This window comes from Berghia stephanieae, chromosome 9, assembly GCF_034508935.2.
Source record: "Berghia stephanieae isolate SIO BIC M18660-M18661 chromosome 9, UCSD_Bste_1.3, whole genome shotgun sequence".
NCBI classification, from domain to species: Eukaryota; Metazoa; Mollusca; class Gastropoda; order Nudibranchia; family Aeolidiidae; genus Berghia; species Berghia stephanieae.
In genome coordinates this window covers 8,978,104-9,002,550 of record NC_088368.1, presented here as the reverse complement: position 1 = coordinate 9,002,550, position 24,447 = coordinate 8,978,104, and the positions used below count along the sequence as shown (strand labels likewise).

At 37.1% G+C, this 24,447-nt stretch overlaps 1 protein-coding gene across 3 annotated transcripts; it reads left to right on the top strand.

Annotated features, from left to right (window-relative positions):
• The first annotated feature begins 306 nt into the window (after positions 1 to 306).
• LOC144979628 (kelch-like protein 24) lies at positions 307 to 24,151 on the top strand. Of its 3 annotated transcripts, none has more exons than XM_078926434.1 (9): positions 307 to 604; positions 7,040 to 7,204; positions 8,789 to 8,923; positions 11,169 to 11,373; positions 13,489 to 13,670; positions 17,809 to 17,950; positions 19,327 to 19,438; positions 20,579 to 20,734; positions 22,345 to 24,151. In XM_078926434.1, the coding sequence occupies exons 2-9, from the start codon at positions 7,041 to 7,043 to the stop codon at positions 22,974 to 22,976; spliced, it is 1,728 nt and encodes a 575-aa protein (XP_078782560.1). In that variant the 5' UTR covers positions 307 to 604; position 7,040; the 3' UTR covers positions 22,977 to 24,151. The 3 variants fall into 3 exon arrangements, with proteins under 3 accessions (XP_078782560.1, XP_078782558.1, XP_078782559.1); XM_078926432.1 differs by lacking the exon at positions 307 to 604 and adding an exon at positions 2,020 to 2,078; XM_078926433.1 differs by lacking the exon at positions 307 to 604 and adding an exon at positions 2,297 to 2,328.
• The last annotated feature ends 296 nt before the right edge of the window (positions 24,152 to 24,447 follow it).

Genomic DNA, 24,447 nt, shown 5'->3' with positions numbered 1-24,447 from the left:
TGATATTGCTACCGTTTTGCAACACCAATACCGGCTCAAGAACCATATGCATTGGAAGAAATTGTTTAAACAAACATGTACTCTCTCTTCTCTCTCTCTCTCTCTCTCTCTCTCTCTCTCTCTCTCTCTCTCTCTTACACACACACACACACACACAGACACACACATACACACGCACAAAGACGCAAAACATCCAGTGAAATAAAAACAACAATTCACATTTCTTCAGATAATCTAGTTCAGCCCTTGAGATTACCGGGTGTAGATAATCCCTCGTTGTACCTAGCTACCCGTGGATACAGCACATGCCTGCTTCCGGAAGGACAATTAGGAACCTTTAATGTCCACCCATGTCCATAGTTGAGTTTTGCCTTGGATTATTGATATTGGTGGACTAAAGAAAAACACGAAAGAAAGAAAGGATATTCGTAACCTGTAAATAGCCGAATATTTTAAAATCATTCTTGAGATGAAATTTTGAATCTTCGGAGATCCAAAGTTTTACGTGTTTGACACCGGTGGTGTCAAGCATTTGGGACTGCTAATTTGTGTGGGTGTGCTTGTGATTTCTTAGCTACAATAGCTTACTATAACATCGATTCAAGTAAGTTTTATATTTTGAAGCTTAGAAAGCGATATGTTAAAACTGAAATTTGTGACAAATCGCCTGAAATACGGTATTATATCGGGCAGTTTAGATGCTGAAATTTTAATTCAATAGTGGAGAGAGCCCACTATATTTGCGGAGAAATAAATGATAATACGAACAGTCATCTATAATACTTATCATACTTCTTTATTGTGCAAATAAACATAGATCGAGGGGAATCTTTTTTGAGTCAAGAGGTAATAGAATTGCCCTTAATTTAAGAAAGGTTGGCAATTTACTCGTATATCAATCTGTAAAAAAAATAGTTTTATCATTTTTATAAATAGCCGTTAATTCTGTGCCCGGTGATAAAAAAAAAATTCATTGGCTTTAGAGATCAATGTTGACAGCCAACCCTATTTTTTAAAAAAATGGATAGATTATTATTACTTGAGAGTATGAAAGAAAGTTTGAAATTTCGTAATCATTTTTGTTACGGATGTGCTAGAATTGTGTAGAATCAATTATACTCACATTCGCAATGAAAGCCAACGGTCAATTTAGGACTAACCATTACGACCTAGCAGATTTTCTTAGTGTTACTTTTAATCAAATGGTGATAGAATTACGCTGAAATTTAGAAGAAAAAAAGGTTTGCAAGAGATATGTATCGTATATCTTTCTTTAAAATGTACCGTTATAAGGCTATGGTAATTCATTCATTTGTGGTAAATAACTGTAAACATGACATGATAGGACAGTACTAAGAACATATGGGCTAGCCCATCATTTTGTTTTTCCAAATAACTTATTATTGGAGTATTTTTGTGGCGAACGTCACAGAAACGACCTTTTACAGCAGCCTCATTGACAACCTAAATTTCTTTTTAAGGCCTTCGGGTTAGTTGATGTTAACGAAAGTATCAAGTAAGGGACAATACTATTTATAACTAAACATCATATTCACATGCTAACCTTTTCATATTTATGTCCCTTTATATATATATATATATATATATATATATATATATATATATATATATATATATATATATATATATATATATATATATATCACAACATTGTCATCCGGATATAAAACGGACCAACACACAAAACTATGTGTAACCTTGAACGTTTATAGTCTGGTTAATACAGTTTAGTGAGAATGACTCATAAAAATGGATGACCAAAACAAAAAGCAAAGACCTGATTGACGTTAACTGACAAAATCAAACAATTGATTACAACAACAAGCCACAACACAGATATATCAGTCCCGTGTGTAATGATCATTGTAAAAGTATTCTTTCTATGGTATTAATCAGATTATGTCACATAGTTTCGTGTGTTTGTTTGTTATTTCCGGCGGCGGGTAGCATCAAGAAAGGAAAGTGCGATTTTTCGTTGCCATCGTAAAATTATAGCCTGACACTGACCAAAAAATGACGTCAAAATGCCAGTCTTTTGCCACAAAAGAAAACAAATCGTGAGTTGTATTCAATACTTCAACCAATGAAATAACTTGTTTCCTTGAGCTGTACTAACGACAACTCAGTAGACGCTACACAAACCTAAAAATTGACGTCAAACTGCCAGTCCTCGAGGGTTCTAGTGTCAGGCTATATGTTTAGACAGCCTGATAGTGATTAGTTCTCAATAAATTATGAACGTTTTGTGTGTTGGTATGTTCAATTTGGCTGGTGCGAGAATTTTATCTAAATGCATAGCATCAATAGGTAAGTGCTCTGCTTAGTGAGTTATATCGTTAGTACTGCCCCATTGGTTGAAAATGTTTTCTCTTCTGGTAGATAGCGGACTTGTCTTTTGACTTCGAAGCTAATTTTTGGTCCTCGTCAGGCTATGAGTTTACGAAAAGTACGCTTCAATGGAGATAGTGTGATGTCGAAAAACTGGTGCCCATTTCATTAGAAGTGTACAACCCCAGGGTCTGACTTTCTATAGATAGTATGCAGTGACGTAATGGCCCATGGTTATTATGCATGACATCCATATAAGTCGGTACAACTTTGTGTGTGCATTTTCATAATTAGTTCACCAGTTCTCCACAATCCGTGCGCACGCGTTGACGTCTAGATATATCCTCACAACATTCTGATGGATTTTAATGATAATTGGCTCGAACACTAGAATTTTTAGTGACGTTAAGCCGATAATTTTTTCATTGGTAACATAACCATACCTTGGGATTTTTATTCATTTACAGTATATTGTGCGGCTATGTGGTTTAGTGGTATGACACTCGATTTCGGATCGGAAGGTCCTGGGTTCGAACCTCGCTCGGTGCATAATTGAGTTCTTGGAAAAGAAACTTTACTCACATTCTCTCACCGTACTCAGGTGTAAAATGAGTACCTGGCCGTTAACAGCGTTGTATATGTCCGGAAAAAAAATATAGCATCGCCTAACAGGCGCCATGTCCCGTCCTAAATGTTAAATGTTGCTGTTGACCAGGTACCCCTTGTAAAGCGCTTTGAGCACATTTAGTGGTTATTAAAGAATGTTTAAATATAAAAAAGGAAGGATCTGGGATGAGTGAACTTTTGGATGGTTTACAATAACAATCTCATACACAGTTAATTCTGTTGTGATTACGATCACTCTACTCCCCACAGGCTTGACTTGGGGTTTACATTTCAGCAGATTCATATGTACTACTCACTAACATTGCCACCCTGAATTCAAAATGACACAGCAAATTGTACACGTTGTACACACTTGACATAAACAATTGTTACATTTTTATAGTTGAGAGCCAGAGGCGTTGCTTCTTGTTGTAATTTCTACATTCATAAAAAAAAAACTGAAAACAATATGGATTCAACATGCAAATTTGCCACACTGATGGAAATTTACAAGTATTTCTCCAGAGAGGCGAAGCACGGAATGGGAGCGATCTATATTCATGTTTTCGTCCAAGTCCTCAATCACATGATTTGTTGCTGTCCAACGATTGGATATTTCTTAACAAATGTAAACACACTGCTTTGTTTTAAAATGTTATAAACACACCCGTGTGTCGCGCTGAATCAAAAGACCAATTGTGATGTTAGATATTTAAAAAGCTGTGAACACTTTTCACAAAGTGGGTCATTTTGAGCACATTTTGCAATGTGACCAATGCCCTCGAGCACATGGAAAGTAAATATAGATCATGCCCATTCTTTTTCATGACATGCGACGAATAGCAATACTATTACAATGCCCTCGACAAATGGAAAGGGGTAACTATAGATTAATGCACCTCTTCTTTTGAATGGACGAATAGCAATACTATTAATAGATTGCCCACAACCAGAATGTCAGAGTAGAGAGGTCACTTTTATCACATTTTAATTATGCACCTCTTCTATTTGAAAACTGTTACTCACAAACGCGGTGCAAACGTAACAAAGGCCTTAGTACTATTACAAACTTCTATATGGAATCTGGTATTACATAACTTTAGATCCAGTGAAATTTCACATTATTACATTCAAAGCACACCCCCCCCCCCCAACCCCAGTGAACATATTTCAAGAATGGCAAACACGGACCGTGGTCTATGGGTGACCAGTGGATCTTCGTGACATGTCTTGTGCGACCTTTATAAGTTGTCTTGCTCAACAGTTGGTCAAAGATAGATTATGTCTTTGTGAAAGGCATTTCTCCTCGCTGCATCGAAGACGGACGTCACCATTTGGAGGACCCTCCCCCCTTGGTTATTTACATCAATGTCTTTGTCTCTAAGTTCAAAACATATACCACCCAACCTTGTCTCGTCCATTATATTAGATGTCCGCTGTCGACCAGGGAAGAGATAAATTACAAACGCTGTGAGCTTTTTTTCAAAACTGTTAAGTACAATTTAAATGATATCTATTGTTACACTATTTGAAGCAACCCAAAATTATTTGCTTAGCTTCGCCACAGAAAGAAACTTTGTTGTGAATATTTTCCCCACGGGAAAAAGAATCAGCACACCATTACTGTAAATATTTTAAAGTTTGAGTCATATTTTATTGCAAACGATGAAAAGATCAAAGGAATTCGGCATTGTGAGAACACTGTTTGGTCTATCATTATCGATATTCAAAATTCGTAATGTCACTTTCTAAGCCCGCATGCAAAAAATCACGGCACCACATTTCGTAACTTTGGAGGAATTTGCGATATTCCGTGCGCACGGGACTTGGAACGGACTATAGTGTCATAGTAATAGTATTTTCTAATCTAAATATAAACATCATCCATCCTCGCCCTTTTACAACCCGTAATTCTAAGAATCTGCCTAGACATCCTGCTACTATAATATGTATGCCACCTTTAAGTTACCTATTCATTATAAGGTCTCCAAAGGACTGGTTACATGCACATTCCCAAGGATTTAGGAACCAAAATAGTAGAAGGTTTGATGTCACGACTTTTCTTACCTTTTGCATCCATTAATAAAAGCGAAACGGTTAGATACTGTGCCTGGTTCGAGTATAATCTGATCCCGCTAAAAAAGGGCGAGGAGATAATGAGGAAATAATAACAGGGAGTCCATAATCGGCATTCCAAGGGGATTAAATGAATTTGAACGATGGCTTGACCACCAGTACGATAGGTATATAGCACAGAAGTCTACCGTAATATAGTAGAACTCTGTGGTATATAGAAATTGAGCTTTACAGACACTACTAATCGTCCAACACTTTTTGTGCGACTATAACACTCGCCTTCGGATCGAAAGGTCTTGGGTTCGGTCCCTGTCTTGAGCGGTGCATTGTTGAGTGCTTTGAAAATGATTTTTACTCACATTCTCTCATCGTACTCGTAAAAAATGGCACCTGGCCGTTAACAACGTTGTCTTTGTCGGAAAAATTGTAATATTGCCAAACAGGCTTCATGTCTCGTCCTACATGTTAAATGTTGCTGCTGGCTAGGGACCCCTTGTAAAGCGCTTTGAGCGTGTTTAGTGGATATTGCACTATATAAACGCAAACGCTGTAGTGCTGCTATCTGCTTGGGGAATCTTTCTAATTTGATCTCATTTAGTGGATAATGATACTAAGTTGCTAGAAGCTGTTGACTGTAAAAAGTAATGAACAAAAAAAGAATATAACAGTTTTGAAAAAAAATAAAAGAACAAAATACAGTTGACTCCGCTTAATTGCACACCCTCGGGAGTTCGGCTTAGCGTCTCGATTAAGCGGAGTGTGCGATTAAGCGCAGAAGCTAATAATAGCACCCAAGCCCCAGCTTTCATGTGCAGTTCATGTAGGACATTCCCTTCTGCGTTGTCTACGGGCTTGGGACCGTCATAATCAAGACATAGCCTCATTCGAACGTTTGTTTCTTAATTTGTATATCTTTTTTATGTTTGTTTTTTGTTTTTTATTTTTGTTTATGGTTATTTGTTTGTTTTTTTCTTCTTTTTTTTGTGTGTGTTTTTTTTCTTTTTCATGTTTTACCGCCAACAATATGTAACATTGTTTTTAAGAACAACAATCGTGAAGCGTTGATTGCATTCTATTCTGTGCAAACTGTTTATAAACCTTTGTCTCCAATCCCGCCAATTTAGATCATATTATGTCACGCTGTTTTCTTAGATTTAGTGCGTTATTAATTCGACCAGGTCAAGTTTTTCAGTGTTTGGCAGGGGTGGTGTGTCACATTCTGATGACTCAACCTCATCTTCATTATCCAGGCTTTGTCTTTTGTGTGGCTTAACGGAGCTCAGTACCTGATATGGCAGTTCACCGCTGATGGGTATATTGTTGTCCATTGTAAAGAATTGATTGAATACTTCGACCGACATGTGTGTGGAACTGGAAAAGTATCTTTGATTGATGGGACAATTTCATTTCCTATATCTTTCACAAGAGTACAATTTCTTAATCATTCCATAATATGAAAACTTCGCCATGTCACTTGTAATGGAAATGTTGCTGCTTGGAGTTCAAAGGAAAAATAACGATAAATAATGAAATGTAAGCTTCAATTTACTGAACGACGACATATAATGTGAACGTTTCGGGTTTTCCCTTTATCAGTAAAACACTATGAATAAAACACTAGTGTTCAATAAATTGAAGCTTACATTTAATTACTTATCGTTATTCTTTTCATGTCACTCGTAGAAAACACGTTTATTGATGAACAAAGAACATAATATTATCTCAATGAGCTGTCATCCACTTTTCCCCCAAGAGCGGACACGAACCCTCCAAATCTGAGGGATGATCACAAGATGTGACGAAAACCTAATAGAAAACCTTAGCAGGAAAAAAAAACTGTCATCATGGGTCGGGCTTTGTCATCTAATGATGTCTATGTTTGTTTATTTTGTAGTAATATTGTGTTTGCACATTTTGACGTTTGCAAATCTGCTTTTGAACTAATTTTTCAAACACTTTCATTCCTTTTCTTTTTTTTTCAAACACTTTCATTCCTTTTCTTTACCAGAATGAGTTGGCACCAGAAATATCTGGAGACCCTTGCGGAGGGAATCCAATACTTATGGAAAACTGGCCACTTCGCTGACACGACAATCCTGGTCGGAAACAAACGTTACCGACTACACAGAGCCGTGTTAGCAGCTATGTCACCACATTTCGACGCCACCTTCAAGTAGGTAACGTGTAAAATCGGCAGTGTAGTTCAGGAGTATGGTCTTAGCAAAATAACCTGGAGGGCAGCGTGGCTCAGCGGTATGGTCTTTGCTTCGTACCCAAAAGGTATCGAGTTCGACTACCTGCCTCGTTGTGTGGCCTTGAGCAAGTCACCTCGCCCTAGCTCACTTTGCGGCGCTGCACTGCCGCTGACGCCTGGGTTATTCCAGTCTCCCTTGGGATAGACCCTAAAGACAAATGTCCCCTTGGGGATGAATAAAGGGAATTTTATTTATTTATTTATTATTATTATTATTATTATTATTATTATTATTATTATTATTATTATTATTATTATTATTATTATCATATATTATTATCATATTATTATTATTATTATTATTATTATTATTATTATTATTATTATTATTATTATTATTATTATTATTATTGTCTTATTCGTCTCACTCTGTGGCCTTGAGCAAGCCATATTGCACCAACTCTCAGGGCGCTGTTCTTACTGCTAAGACTAGTTCCTCTTGTCATTCAAATCTGCTTTGCACATAAAAAAGAAAATTACATTTGTATGTCCGACTAGGTCTTCATGTGCGTGAGTGCGCATGTGCATGTGTTTTTTTTTTTTATTTAAGTCAATCGATTTCCTTGGTGTAAAGCACCAAAAGCTTCTATTCGGGATGGGGGCGCCATACAATTATAATTGTTATTAAATGCATATTTTCAATTGTCTTGAAATCTAATTCTTTGATTTATTGGACAAAGACTTGATGAAGGGAAAGTACTCGTGGTTGCAGGTCTCTGTTTTTTTTTCTTGTAATGACTTTCGCGTTTCAGCTGTAGATATGTAGCACCCAATGTAATCTACAAAATATAGGATGTTAAAGACGCATCTTTTAAAATTTCACGATCTTTTATTGATTTCACAATAAAAATGAAATTTCCAAAGTGTGATAATGATATATTTATTACTATATGAAACATGTACAGAATCATCTGAAGTCACTTGTAAATCAAATAGGTATATTGTAAATTTGTTGGGACTTACATGCACTTTTATATTTGCACGAAGGCTGGAATATATCTTATCTTTGAATCAGACATTAAAATGGAATCTAACTAGCATTTTATAAGCATATTGTGACAGCTACTTTAACATAATATACATCCGTGATCATAATATTTTTTTCTTTTCTTATTTTCTATGCAATCTTGCTTTTAGGTAGTCCTCAGAGCCATTAAGATCACGGAGACGGAGTTTATCCAGGTTTATATCTAGTGTAATGGACAATAGCTATTGCTTGCTATCCTCTGGATAGGATGCAAGCCTATCCCAAAGTACTTTCTGCCAGCTCTAAAAGATATAGCTACCCGATCACAGCTGGGTAGACAGGGGGGTCAAAAGAAAAAAATAAATTCCGACTGCACACTGTCGTCCCTTTGCGTGTCAAGCGAGTTGCTCAACTAACTAAGCTATCGGGACCCCCCCCCCTCACCCCCCGCCCATCTTGCTTATTACATTGAATGATTATTTCAATTTGAACAGACTATTTCAATGATTTGCATTCTTTCCTTTTTATCTCATCAGCACGGGCATGCGTGATAACCCGGATGGCGTTCTTACACTTCTTAACATTGACGTCACAACATTCGACAGCATTATGTCGTTTATGTACACAGGAAAAGATGTTGTCTGCAATGAAAACGCAGAAAGTCTTCTCAGGTGAGTTGTACTGTTTGATCATTGGTTTATTCTTCTTTCTTCTTCTTTGTGTGTTGCTATGTGATCTTGTGGTATAGTACTCGCTTTCGTATCGCAAGTGCCTAGGTTCGAACCTCGCTCGGCGCATAGTTGAGTCCTTGTAAAAGGCTCAGACTCTTTACTCACATTCTCTCATCATACTCAGGTGTAAAATGAGTACCTGGCCGCTAACAGCGTTGTCTCTGTCAGAAAAAAATGTAATATCGCGAAACAAGCGTCACGTCTCATTTTAAATGTTACGTGTTGCTGTTAGTAAGGGATCCTTTTGTAAAGCACTTTGAGTACGTTAAGTAGATGGCGTTATATAAAAGCTCAAGTTTGTTTTTGTCCTCATCCAAAACAAAACAAAGACAAAAACAAACAAAACAAAACAAAACAAAAAAATCCACAACCCCCCCCCCCCTCCCTAAAAAACCCCAACAAACATAAACCATTTATTTATAATTGCTATAACGATATGCATTATTATAATGATAATGATGGCATACATTAATAAATCAAATAGACACTCGAGGCGTATTTTAGTTTGTTTTCATAAAAACCCGAAATGCTTTCTTAAAATTTGAACTCTCCAGAAATCCCTTTGAAAATTCCATTAGAGTATAAAGTTCCTATTCGAGGTACCTAACTTCCTTTTTTCTCTCTTTAACCTCACCGTTAATACTTTCTCCGAAAAGCATTTGAGTTAAATAGATTTACGTTAATCAAACGTTTCACTGATTTGCATCTGACAAGATTTGAAAACCGACGGTTTGTTATTTCATCAATTTATGTTAAAGCTACATAAAAACTCATCAATGAAAAATAAAAAATAAAAAACAAACAACGTAGGACTAATTTTCAACAATTTCTAAACTCTTTACAATAATGTCTGAGCCCCGATAGCTCAGCTGGTAGATCACTCGCTTCATACGCAAAGGGACTGAATGGGAATGGTCAAAATTACCTTTCCATGTGCTCGAAGTCATTGATCACATTGTGTAAAATGTGCTCAAAGTGACCTACATAGTGAAACGTGTTCACAGTTTTTGAAATATCTAACATCACGATTAGTCATTTTGCTCAGCTTGACACTCTGAATGTTGACACTTTCATAAACAAGGCAGAGTGTTTGCATTTGTAGATAAATATCCAATCGTTGGACATCAACAAATCATGTGATTCATTATTTGCTTGGACGAAAATCTAGATATAGATCGCGGGTGAAGTCGATATTTTTTTCCCTACCCTTGTCCAAAGCACTTTACAAAGGGTCCCTGACCAACAGCAACACGCAGATCAAGACATGGCGCCTGTCAGGCGATATGACATTTTTCTCCGACAGAGACAACGCTGTTAATGGCCAGGTACCCATTTTACACCTGAGTACTGTGAGAGAATGTGAATAAAGAGCTTTTTTCCAAGGACTCAACTATCCGCCGTGCGAGGCTCGAACCTCGGACCCTCCGATCCACTTGACCATGCCATGCCGCATATCATTAACTCTCTCCTTGCTTACCAGATATTTTCGGGATTTTCCCCAAAACTTCATACCCAAACTAACTCAAAAATAGATTTTTTATATCTCTAACACAATAGCAATAAAGTTCTTGCGATAAATAAATTCTTCGCAAAACATGCTCTACAACACTGTTCATTTTCTTTAAATTTTATGATGTGCAAGAGAAATTTGAATAAATAAATGTTGGTTGTATCCTAACGAATGTGACGATTTTCCTATAGATAGTATGCAGATGACGTCACTCAGGCCTTTGTTATTGTTTTTGCCATCCGACTTTGTGAGTTGTTCTCACTAAACTGTATTAACCAGACTATAAAAGTTCATGGTTACACAGAGTTTGTGTGTTGGTCCGTTATACATCCGGATGGCAATGTTGTGAACTCCTTGGCCAAGCGCATTCTATCTATAGTTGGTAAGGAGAGGAGGGTTAAAACGTAGCCATCGTTAACTTATAGCCTGACCAAAACATTACGTCAAAATGCCAGACTTTGGCGACAAATCGTGAGTTGTATTCAATAGTTCAACCAATGGGACCACTTGTTTCCACGAGCACTACTAACGACAACTCACTAGGCGGTGCATAAAGCAAATAATGACGTCAAAATGTCAGCGTTTTTGGGTTTCAGTGTCAGGCTATAACTTAACGATGGCTACGGTTAAACATAGAGCATATTATGATCTTATTATTATCCACTTTTTCCTCAGAGCGGCCACGACCCTCCAAATCCAGGGGATGATAACACGGTGTGAGGAATACTTGATGGAAAACCTGAACAGAGACAATTGTATCACAATGTGGAAATTGGGCAGAACTCACGGATGTGGGGAGCTAGAAGAAAAAGCATGGCCTCTCATCTTGGAATTCTTTGTTGATCTTAGCAAGACGGAGGATTTTGTAACAGAACTTGAGGTTGTTGGGTTGTTACTCTATCTATCTATCTATCTATCTATCTATCTATCTATCTATCTATCTATCTATCTATCTATCTATCTATCTATCTATCTATTTTCTTGAGATATTATTGTTGTGCGTGAATCTGGAGAGGGCTCGATTGTTTAAGGAGCTTGAATTATATTAATATTATCAGCTCATACAAGAGGTGAGAATATTAATATCTATCTTTCTATTTATCTATCTATCTATCTATCTATCTATCTATCTATCTATCTATCTATCTATCTATCTATCTATCTATCTATCTATCTATCTATCTATCTATCTATCTATCTGTCTGTCTATCTGTCTGTCTATCTATCTATCTATCTGCCTGTCTATCCATTTATCTGTCTATCAATCAATCTCTCTATCGATCTGTCAGTCTATCTATCTACCTATCTACGGATCTAGCTCTAAATCCCTATCCAACTATCTATCTATCTATCTATCTATCTATCTCTCTCTCTCTCTCTCTCTCTCTCTCTCTCTCTCTCTCTCTCTCCCAATATAGATAGTTCGAAGATGACGTCACTCAGGCCTTTGTTATTGTTTTTGCCATCCGCGTTTGTGAGTTGTTCTCACTAAACTGTATTAACCAGACTATAAAAGTTCATGGTTACACAGATTTGTGTGTTGGTCCGTTATACTTCCGGATGGCAATGTTGTGAACTCCTTAGCCAAGCGCATTCTATATATATATATATATATATATATATATATATATATATATATATATATATATAATTCGCACTCCTAAAACTGCCGAGCACTCTATGTATCTATCTATCTATCTATTTAATCATATTATGATACCAATGAGATAAGAGGATTGCTCGGCATGTTGACACTACCTGGAGCAGAGTCACTCGGGTCATTGATATTGTTTTTTTTTTGCTATCCGCGTTATGAGTAATTCTAACTAAACTGTATTAAACCAGACTATATATAGTATGCGCTTGGCTCAAAAGCTCACAACATTGCCATCCGGAAATATAAGGGACCAACACACAACACTGTGTGTAACCTTGAACGTTTATAGTCTTGATAATACAGTTTAATGGAAACGAGAATGGCAAAAAAAAACTAAAAACAATAACAAATACCAGAGTAACGTCAGCTTCATTCTATCTATAAACGTTCAAGGTTACACATAGTTTTGAGAGTGTGTTGGTTTGTTTGACTTCCGGATGGCAATGTTGTGAGCTTCTTAGCCAAGCGCATACTATCTATAAAATGATATTTACCACTATTTTCTTGTACAATCTTCAGTTCTGTTTCCACCCCATGATGTATATCGTCAGCACCATAATCATTTCATTTATACATGTTGCTGAAGTAACGAGTCTAATTATTCGAGGTGACAATCACAATAGACGCTTAGATAACCACGCCTCTAGGACATTCGTCATAATGTACACATTGGCAGTGATTGGTAAACATAGCAAACGTCACATGTTTTACTATCAATAGTATGTCGTGTCTATGTAAATACCCAATGCTCTACCGCTTTATCAATAGAACCAACACAGAAAACTATGTGTAAACTTAAACGTTTATAATCTGATCGAGAATATCTGTGATAACTAGTCACTCATTTGGTGGTTTAACGACAATAACAACAATCAGAGAGAGGACGATTTCATTTATGTTATTGAAAATAAACAACCAACGATGTTCGTCCGAAGTGTGTGTGTCGCAAATTCCATGTTTTGATTGGTCAAAAATCTAGTGGTTAATCGTCTTGAGATAGCTGATATTGAAAATTATTTTATAAACTTGTAAAATGTCATTTGAACAGGTTGATGAACTTGGTTGATATGCCAATCACTGATTGTTTTGAAATAGCTGACGTAAAAAAACATTTTTATAGATAGAATGAAGTTGACATCACGTAGCTCTTTGTCATGTCATTGTTTTTCGCCATCCGCGTTTATGAGTAATTCTCACTAAACTATATTAACTAGACTATAAAGGCGTAAGGTTACACATAGTTTTGTGTGTTGCTCCGTTCTACTTCCAGATGGCAATGTTGTGAGCTCCTTAGCCAAGCGCATACTATCTATAACTTGAATAATTTCATGTACACAGGTTGATGAACTTGCGACTATCATACGATGCGACAATCTGGTGGTTCCCAACGAAGAATTGGTATGTGAATCTGTTTTCAAATGGTTGGCCTATGACCCCGAGAATCGAAACGTCCACCTGGCTAGTCTGATCGAACACCTAAGATTGCCTCTTGTAAGCCCAGAATATCTGCTGAACATCAGGTGGGTGCGACGTACACATTAAGCAGCTCTGATAAAGACCGCAAATAGGATTCAATAGTCTGATGTCACGTCCGCCCAGCAACAAGCAGCTTGGTTCTAAACAAAGAAAATCGATACTTCTTATTCTTCATGCTGGCTTGAATATTTTCACATGTCTCATATGATCAGAATGTATAAAAGTCGAAACATGATCAGATTTGTAATGTTTTTCTCCTCTGGATACACTTTTATGCTCGTCGGAGAAGTATCTCATAAAGCGTCAGCCATTGTTCCGATAGTTTAGAACCAGTTACTAAGTTACTATGCGTCATTACGAGGGAAGTGACGCCACGACTGTTGAATTCTATTATAGGTTTGATTTTTTTTTTTTTTTTAATGAACAAAATTTTGCGTTGGTTTGTGATTCAATTTTATTAATGGACACATAATAATTCGGGTGATCAGACGTGTAAATAGGTATATGTTGAGTAGGTGTTAAGATTTATAAAAATAAATTCATGATTGGTTGTGTTTTTAAAGGTAATAGTCGTCTATTGCCCTCGGGAAAGCCAGAGACTGATCTACCTACCTTGAAGACAAGAAATGTTCCTTTAAAAATTGGCACGTGGAATGTGAGAACACTTGCTCAAGCAGGAAAGCTCCATAATCTAATTATGGAGGCAGAGGCGATGAATATGGATATCCTTGGTGTCTCAGAGACAAGATGGAAAGACAATGGAATAATAAAAAGAGACAGCCACACTTTTATTTACTCCGGAAATACTCAGCACAACAGAGGCGTTGGCATCCTGATGAAAAACAAAATTGCTAAATCAGTAACTGGGTATTGGCCCGTGAATGACCGCATCTTAATGTGCAAAATCCAAGCTAAACCTTTTGATTTAGTGCTCCTACAAATTTATGCACCAACGAGTGATCACCCAGATGAGGAGGTCGAGGCACATTATGAAAATGTAAACAAGGCCCTCAAATGCATAAAATCAAGTGACATTGTTGTCGTAATGGGGGATTTCAATGCAAAAGTTGGAAACGCAGCAATCTCACCGTGCATGGGAAGTTGTGGTCTAGGAGAGTCCAACGAGAGGGGTGAACGTCTGGTCCAATTTTGCGAGTCCCACGACATGACCATAATAAACACCATATTCAAACAACCAAAGAGGCGCCTATATACTTGGAAGAGCCCAGGAGATATATACAGAAACCAAATAGATTATTTTCTCATCAAAACCAGATTCAAAAACTGTGTGATCCAATGTAAAACTTTCCCGGGTGCTGACATTGGATCGGACCATGTTTCCATCATGGTGAAAATAAAAGTTAAATTAAAAATTCCCAAACAGAAAAGGGACGAACACATAAAGTACGACCTAGCTGAACTTAGAAACGAGGAGCTAAGAGCGAAATATGCTGTAGAAGTAGAAAATAGGTATTATTGTCTTATGGAAGAACAAGAAGACACAAATAAAGAAACAGAAGAAACGTATAAGAGTAGAATTGATAAACAATGGTCCTCTCTTAAAGGTGCAATAACAACTACAAACGAGAAAATGCTAAACAAAAAATCTAAAGAAGCAAAGAAAGAATGGATGACGAATGAGATTTTGAATCTTATGAGAGAACGGAAACATTCAAAGATACAATGAACTGGACAAATCAGTAAAGAAAAAGTGTATCCAAGCTAAAGAAGACTGGCTTGATGAAAAGTGCCACCGTATTGAGAAGCTATCACATGAGAGAAACCCTGGACCAATGTTTGCTGAAATCAAGAAATTCACATATAAAAACGCTCAATCTGGCGGTTGTATCAAAGATAAATCAGGTAGACTCCTCTTTGAGGTGGAAGAAATCGCCAATAGATGGAAAGAATACGCGGAGGAGCTATTCAATGCGGACAGAGGTGACAACCATATACAGTCCTTTCTACGGGGACCCACAATCCTAAGATCAGAAGTAGAGAAAGCCCTATACTGCATGAAAACAGGAAGGCAAATGGAATAGATGGGGTGTCAACAGAAATGCTGCAAGCACTGGGTGAATTTGGTGTTGATGTGATAACGGACCTTATGAATGAAATATACGAGTCAACGCACATCCCAGAAGACCTTCGCACTTCTATCTTCATACTGCTACCCAAGAAAGCGGGTGCAATTGAGTGTTCGGACTACAGAACAATCAGTCTTATGTGCCATCTACTGAAACTCCTCCTGACAATAATCCTGAAAAGAATCTCGTCAAAAGTAGATCGTGAGATTTCAGAACAGCAAACTGGATTCAAAAAGAACAGTGGCACCAGGGAGGCAATTTTCGACTTAAAAATCCTGTCAGAAAAATACTTAGAGGTCCAAAAAGACATATATGCCTGTTTTATCGACTACTCAAAGGCATTTGATTCTGTTAGTCATCAGAAACTTATCCAGGACCTTGTGGCAATAGGTGTGGAAGAGAATGATGTGGCTCTAATCGCTAATCTGTACTGGCAGCAAAAGGCTCAGATAAAAGTGCAGGCAGATACAACAGATGCAATTGAAATCAAGAAAGGAGTGCGCCAGGGATGTGTTATGTCTCCTTGCTTGTTTAATTTATACACAGAGTCTATTTTTCGGCAAGTAGAAACAGCACAAGGGTTGAAGGTTGGTGGCCACAACATCAACAATCTACGTTACGCTGACGATACTGTCCTTTTGGCGGAAAGTAAGGAAGGCCTACAGAAGCTACTTTCAAAAGTGAACGAAGAGAGTAAAAAAAAGGGGCTGTTCATGAATGCGAAGAAGACAAAAACAATGGTGATAACAAAAAAGAAAGAGCCCATAGAAATAGATATAGAAATAGAAGAGTGTCCAGTGGAACAAGTAAAGGAGTTCACGTACTTGGGGCAGTTGGTAACATCCGATGCAAAGTCTGACAAAGAGATCAGGAGACGAATAATGCTGGCCAAAAATGCGTTCATGAAACTAAAGCCAATCCTCAACAACACAAATATCTCCATCAGAACACGAATGAGATGCACCAAATGCTATGTGTGGTCCATTTTCTTTTATGGTTGTGAAACGTGGACACTAACCGCACAGACAGAACAACGTATTGAAGCTTTTGAGATGTGGACGTACAGGAGAATACTGAAAATACCTTGGACAGCAAGAAAAACAAACATCGAAGTCCTCGACCTAATGGGCCAAAAACAAAAAGAACTTCTTTTGACTGTGAAGCACAAAAAGCTGTCATATTTTGGACATATGCGAAGACATGATAGTCTCGAAAAAAGGATAATGGAGGGAAGAATTGAAGGAAAGAGAGGCAGAGGAAGACAAAGGAAATCCTGGACAGATGGCATCAAGGAAGCTACAGGACGGCGCATGGCAGACTGTAACGAGGCTGCAATGGACCGTGAAGGATGGAAGGCCATGACATCCAACCTCTGGAAAGAGATGGAACCCGGGAAGGAAGGAAGGAAGTCGTCTATTAATTCCTTCAAAACCCGGTATCGATTCACTTTATTAAGAATTGAAATTTCGAACTTTTTCCCAATGCGCGTTTCCCGAGGTCACGCATGGCGATTGAGACTAATTGAAATCCCTAACGCAAGAAGTCTAGAACACTATATATATATATATATATATATATATATATATATATATATATATATATATATATATATATATATATTGAATTGTATACACCTGTTTGTTGACTCCGATTTCAAAATGGACGACTGGATAATTTTTCCCAAAGATGTAAAATATCTCTAACTGAAAAATCTTTCTTTCAAAAACCTGGTAAATCACACCCAGATAGAAAACGAATTTCACTCTCAAGCAAGCAATTTGATGTTTCATGCTATTGAAACCGGTATAAACTCCAGCTCCATGGGTCTAATGCGACGTGCACCTATATGCAGGTCTAACATCCGAACGCAAATATGGGCCTAGTTTAACATTGTTGTGATGGACAATATTTTGCGTCATTTTCTTTTGAGATTTCCAATAACAATGAGCCTATAATGAATTGGGTTATCAGACCTGCAAAATAAGCGCTCGTCAGCCTAATGGCTATGAAGAACCACTAATCATACTGTGTAGTGTATAGTCTATCAATCTTTTATCTCCCTATATCTTGATTTGATTTGTTTTTTAACCACAAGCCAACAACGTGGTCTTCTGAAGGAGGACATTGTTTGCCGTGTGATGCTGGAAGAGGCCAAACGTTACCACATGTTGCCGGCTCGACGCCAGGAGTTCACCAGCAAACGAGCCAGCTACAGAAACAGCTTCGATTTGGAGGAGGTAAGTTCGAATTAACCCTCTCCTTATCAGTCATTTTCAAAATTTCCCCCAAAACTTCACACACACCCAACACAAAAACAAACATTTCTTACTCAAACAGAAAAGCAACAAGCACATTCTATACATACTATTGTTCGACAATATGAACTCTATTACAGAATGTCATGTTTTTATAGCTATGGCAAAAAGAAATTAATTTTGGATGAGAAAAGTGACGGCTGCATCGTAAATAATGTGACGATTTTCCAATAGGTGGAAATGAGAGGGTTAAACATTTGTGACACGTTTTATCAATCTGGTGTCATTATGGGATCGAGGCTACAGATGTCGAATAATGAGTGGAAAGTAAATTAGAATGAGGGGGTCCCGATAGTTCAGTTGATAGAGCACTCGCTTCACACGCAAAGGGACCAAGATCGATCCCAGGTTCAGTCGAGATATTTTTTTTTCTGACCCCTCTCTCCACCCAGCAGTGAATGGATAGCTGAGTCTGTTAGATCTGGCGGAAAGTACTTTGCGATAGAATGGCGTTCCATCCAAAGGGTAGCAAGCAATTGCTATCGTCTGTTTCACGCTAAAGAAACCGGGATAAATTACGGCTCCATGGGTATGGTGGTTCTTAAGGACTACTAACAAAATTAGAATGACCAGAAATCTAAGATTTTATAGTATGTTTGTTTTTAAGAAGTACAGGATTACAAAATTTAATTTGGCAACGTTTCATTCACACTTGTTCAGATCTTTTTCTTACATCGGCACAGGACAGGTAATCAGGAGGTACATGGTTCGATCCCCAGTCAATCCCCCAGACTGATTTTTTTAGATGTTTTTTTTTTGTATTTTTATTTCTTGCTTTGTCTGGCACCGTTTCAAATACACTTGTTCAGATCTTTAGAATTCAAAACTTATTAACTTAGGGTCCCAATAAGGCTACCTGGGAGAGAGAGAGAGAGAGAGAGAGAGAGAGAGAGAGAGAGAGAGAGAGAGAGATAGAGAGAGAGGAGAGAGAAAGAGGAGAGAGAGAGAGAGAGAGAGAGAGAGAGAGAGAGAGAGAGAGAGAGTCGATAAAGTCTAGTAAACACAAATTTATTTCTTATTTCCATCACTTCTTAAATTCGTTCAATTTCTTTGATTCAATGTCCGGATATTTATTGTGTCTTGTCTTTTGACAAATTCATTCAACAGAGTGGGCAAAATCGCAGGCTTCGTGTTTTTTTAATTTAAAAAAAAGATGTTTGACACATATTCATGTAAAAATTGATCTGTCGTAGCGACAAGTTTCAATATTAACAATTACAAATCATAAGTTGTGTTATATTTTAATATGTCAACTATGATCAACTAAATTAATATTCATAACCTTGTTATGTCTCCAGGTTTTGGTAGTTTTGACCGGTGGCTCAACACAAGCTAAGCCAACTGACGTCATCGCTTTCAGCTTCCGCCAGAGCAAATGGTTCACCCTAGCACCGTTGCCATATGACCCAGGTACCAAATCTTGTTTCGTTTTGATGATTCTACCTGAAAAATACAAGTATAATATTTTTGTCAATAAACTCAACATGTGTTTTAACATTTGTTTTCAAATCTGTTTATATTGGAGTTTCATAAGTTTTGACGTTTTGAAACTGTCTATAAGTTTAAGAGGCTTGCTACTTTCAAGTAAAGAGATAGAGCATTTATATAGAGCAATATCCACTAGACGTGCTCAAAGCTCTTTACATGGGGTCCCTGACCAACAGCAACACGTAACATGTAGAACAAAACATGACGCCTATTAGGCGATATTACATTTTTTTCGGACAGAGACAACGCTGTTAACGGCCAAATACTCATTTTACACCAGAGTACGGTGAGAGAAAGTGAGTAAAGAGCCTTTTCCAAGCGAGGCTCACCAAACCCAGGACCTTCCGGTCCGAAAGCGAGTGTCATATCATTAGACCACATAGCCGCATAAAGTAGTAGACATATCTGACATATTTACTCGCAATAAGACCCTAGACACAATATTATTAATTGGTTATTGTGTAGATATATCGATCACCTTAAAACTTTAATCCACTTAATCTAAAACAATGTACTATCTTCTAAAGAAAATTATTGATGGATGTTGATCACGAACTCTCTTACATAACCTATGTGAAAATGATTAATAACTTTTCTTTGCTTATGTACAATAGGATTCAATAGTCTGATGTCACGTCAGCCCACCAACGAGCAGCTTGGTTCTAAACAAAGAAAATCGGTACTTTTTATTCTTCATGCTGGCTAGAACGTTTTCACTTGTCATGTGATTAGAATATATAAAAGTCAAAACATGATCAGATTTATAATGATTTTCTCTTCTGGATACACTGTTATGCTCGTCGGAGATTTATTAAAGGCGTCCGCCATTGTTCCGATAGTTTAGAACCAGTTCCTAAATTATATGCGTCATTACGAGGGATGTGACGTCACGACTGTTGAAATGTATTTTTAAAATCGGCGTATTGTAGTGTTTAAAAACTTAATCATCATAATATGCTTGAAATTGTCTTATGGAGCATTAATTAAAAGTATAGAGCTATTTCGACGTGCATATAGATATCGTAAGATTATGACATGATCCGCTAATTCTGTATTTCTTAGGTGTGGAATTTGCTGCTTGTACTTATGCCAACAATATTTACCTGTCCGGAGGAAGTAGGAAATGGGCAAAACTCTTCAAGTACAACAGTGAAAGCAACGACTGGAGGGAATGTGAGCAGATGGCTCAAGGTCGTTCTCGTCATGGCATGATTGCTGGTAAGTAATGGACATACTTTGTTGCATCTTATTGATGGTTTGCGTATGAGTAAAATACTGATTTGGTCTGCCTGCACGTCGAAACTACTGGATGGGGTCTTTGACCTCCCACCGCACCGTGGGCAGGAGATCACGCTGTGTCTTCTATCACTTTGTATCAGTTTTCCGAGTTGCTTTCTGTCTTTGTCTTGGAATGGGATTACTTAGTTTTGTCCTAGCCCTGGCCCGAGTTCTTGACTGAGAGGGAAAGAATCAAATGTATAGTTTTAGTTTTGGGAGATGTTATTTGTGTCTTTGTAAATCGTCTCCCTTTTATGTACTATTGCATTTATTATTTGGTTATGAATATATATATATATATATATATATATATATATATATATATATATATATATATATATATATATATATTACTATAGCAGTTTGTAAATATTTGAGTGTATTCCTCCTAGTGAGGACCAGTGGTTGTGACAGGATGAGACTTTTAGGCGATCTCAAACCAAGTAATTGATAGTGTGCTCTTGGAATCTACATTTTTTCCCTGTTTGAGCGCCGTAAAACCCTTAAAAACAAAACAAACAAAAACGCGAAAACAATCATAACTAATAAAAAAAAATCCGTTAATGTTTATAATATGTTAGAAAAAACTTGATGAAAACTTGTTACCTCTAAGGCACCAACAAAATACCAATATCCATAAAAAAATTTAAAAAAAAAAAACTTGAGTTTTTATATAGCGCAATATCCACTAAACGTGCTCAAAGCGCTTTACAAGGGGTCCCTGGCCAACAGCAACACATAACATGTAGGACGAGACATGACGCCTGTCAGGCGATATTATAACTTTTTGGGACAAAGACAACGCTGTTAACGGCCATGTACTCATTTTACACCTGAGTACGGTGAGAGAATGTGAGTAAAGAGCCTTTTCCAAGGACTCAACTATGCGCCGAGCGCGAGGCTCGAACCCAGGACCTTCCGATCCGAAAGCGAGTGTCATACCACTAGACCACATAGCCGCACAATTTTAATAAGCTTCTGAAATATTGATTCAGGTGTTTATGATTTTGGTGGTACACACTTAAACAGTTCTCCTCACCAAAAACAACCATGACAAACCACACAATACTATATTCTGTAACGCCATATTTCACGAGAGAATTCGGTGAGAAGTGATAGACTCTCTAACGGCTAACAACAAAGAGTCGCATTCCATCAATTTCATTCATTCTGTAAATACAGTTCCAGAAAACAGCAGGGAATGGCTTTATCCTCAAAATGCATCTTTTTATTCTTTAATTTTCGTAGTTTAATGAATTAATTCAGGCACTTTACAATCTATCCATAATTTATAATACAGATACACACTAAAGTGCAAATCTCTCTCTCTCTATCTCGCTCTCTCTCTCTCTCTCTCTCTCTCTCTCTCTCTCTCTCTCTCTCTCTCTCTCTCTCTCTCTCTCCCACACTCTTACAGACAGACATGTAATATTATTACTGCTACAAAATAGCAACATATATTATATGGAATGGTCAGATGAAGAGTTATGTGAATTTAAAAGTCAAAATTTTTCTCTAACATCGTGTGCCCTACATCTTTTATCTTGTAGTTCGAGATTCTATCTACGTCCTTGGAGGATACAACCGAAACCTCCCAGCAGGCAGCAAAGTCCTCAGCAACATTGAGCGTTACAACATCAACACCGGGAAATGGGCCCAGGCAGGTGACCTACCTGTTCCTGTAGAGATGATCGCTGCCGCCGTTTTGGGCGAGAAGATCTTTGTATTTGGTGGAGCTCAGAGGAACAACCGCAATTCTCCCGCCATCCAGTGCTATGATACAAGAATAGGACAAGCAACACATTTTGCTGACCTACCATTTGCGTGTAGACTGACTCGCACTGTTGTCTGCGATGGACACATCTTCATCATCACCACAGACGGTGACGTCATTGAATTTTCAGAGGAAGTTGGGTGCAGAACCATTGGTAAAATTGAAAATTTTGGCCGCGTTCACTTTGGTGCGGTGCAGTACAGAGGCGAAGTAATCCTCATCGGAGGCAAACGCCGAACGGAAGCTGAGTGTGACACCATGCTTAGTTTTGATCCTCTGCGCGCGGGTGCAGAAACGTTACCAAGCAAACTTCCGTTCCCAAATGTGATTGATGCTTGCGTGAAAACCGTTATAAACCGTTACCATCTTAGACAAGAGTTCATGAAGCAACCCAAATTGGAAAAATAGAAATTTGGACTCCAAGTGTTTGATATTGCGAGAAATGTACGCCAGTGGAACTCATAATAAATCAAATTCAATGTTATGTAACTAATATCATGGATTTCAATAGTCTTTGAGTAGCACATATTGTAAATAATTGAATTGTAATGTGATTTTTAAAACCATTTGTGAGACGTTTCCTTTTTGCGATACTGTTTTACAGCTGCCATTCTTGCCCTTTGTTTATAATGCTATCCAAAAAATTGCTTCGATTTCTTCCAAATGAATGTATTTTAAACTATTGTATTATATATGTTAACATAACTTTTTTTTTAATAGTTGAGTGTGATAAGGTAGCCTTGAATCTTTTTCTTTCTGTATTGCTGACCTGATCATTCATTTTTCTCTTTCGCTGAGGGGATGTAATAACATATATTTTCTACACCTTTGTTTAAATGCACATAGTTTTCTTATATCTTTATAAGAACAACATCTGCTCTTGATCGAAAACAAAACCATCTTACCTAATATTTCCTAGTTTATTGCTATTTGAGCAAACAAATTGTCTATATTTTTTCAAACCTACAGAACTTTCACCTCTTCCCTTATTTTAGTGATTTTGAATATATTATTTTTATGATAATGAACTACTTTCCTTCCAGCCAATCAAATACTGGCTACTAATTTTCGTAGTCTTTTAAAATTTTCCTGAATTCTAACACATATGTGAGATTTTTTCATAATATTCATGACATTTGACAAATACTGTCCTTTGTATTTCATAATCTACTTTTTGCCACTGTGATAAAATGATCTTGTGATATTGCTTATAAATTATTTTCAAAGTAACTTGAGGTGTTGAAATGAATCTCGAGTGTGTTTTTAAGTTTCAAAATATTATAAGATTTAAATGACGATGATAATAATAATATTCGACAATTAAAGAAAGAACAACTTTGCATAGCTATTATCTTTTATAAAGCGTAAACCATAAGAAAACTTTGTATGCATATTTAATTTTTATATGAATGCCATGGCATCTTTTATACATTCCATCCTGATTAAGTATAATTTACAGAAAATAAACCATATCACTATGTCTTCACAATGCTTTTATTATGATTGTATCAATTAGACTTTAAGATACTAGCATTGAATTTTATATGTTAAATAAATTCAAACAGTGGAAACACTAAACCTTACATATGCTTGTGTTGTATTTATTACATTTAAGTTTCGAAACCGACTTGTACATACATATATTATGCAGGTCTGACTTCGCGAAATCTCAGGTTTGAGAGGTTTTTTCCAAGATGAGGGTCATTTAAATCAATCGATATTTGAAGGACAAGTTTTATGGCCAATTTTTAAATATGTTTTTTTTCCACAGTACGGGAGCTTGGGGGTTCCTTGTTATCATTGTTTCGTTCCCGAGACACTGGACAAAACTTGAGCATTCATACAGAGCGATCCGATGTCCACTGAACGTACTCAAATC

Bases quoted from the DNA above. Each gene is read 5' to 3' on its own strand.
- LOC144979628 (XM_078926432.1), top strand. From the start codon at position 2,035: ATGACGTCAAAATGCCAGTCTTTTGCCACAAAAGAAAACAAATC. The intron at 19,439-20,578 runs GTACCAAATCTT...TGTATTTCTTAG, and splicing joins ACCGTTGCCATATGACCCAG to GTGTGGAATTTGCTGCTTGT. The intron at 20,735-22,344 runs GTAAGTAATGGA...TTTATCTTGTAG, and splicing joins TCGTCATGGCATGATTGCTG to TTCGAGATTCTATCTACGTC.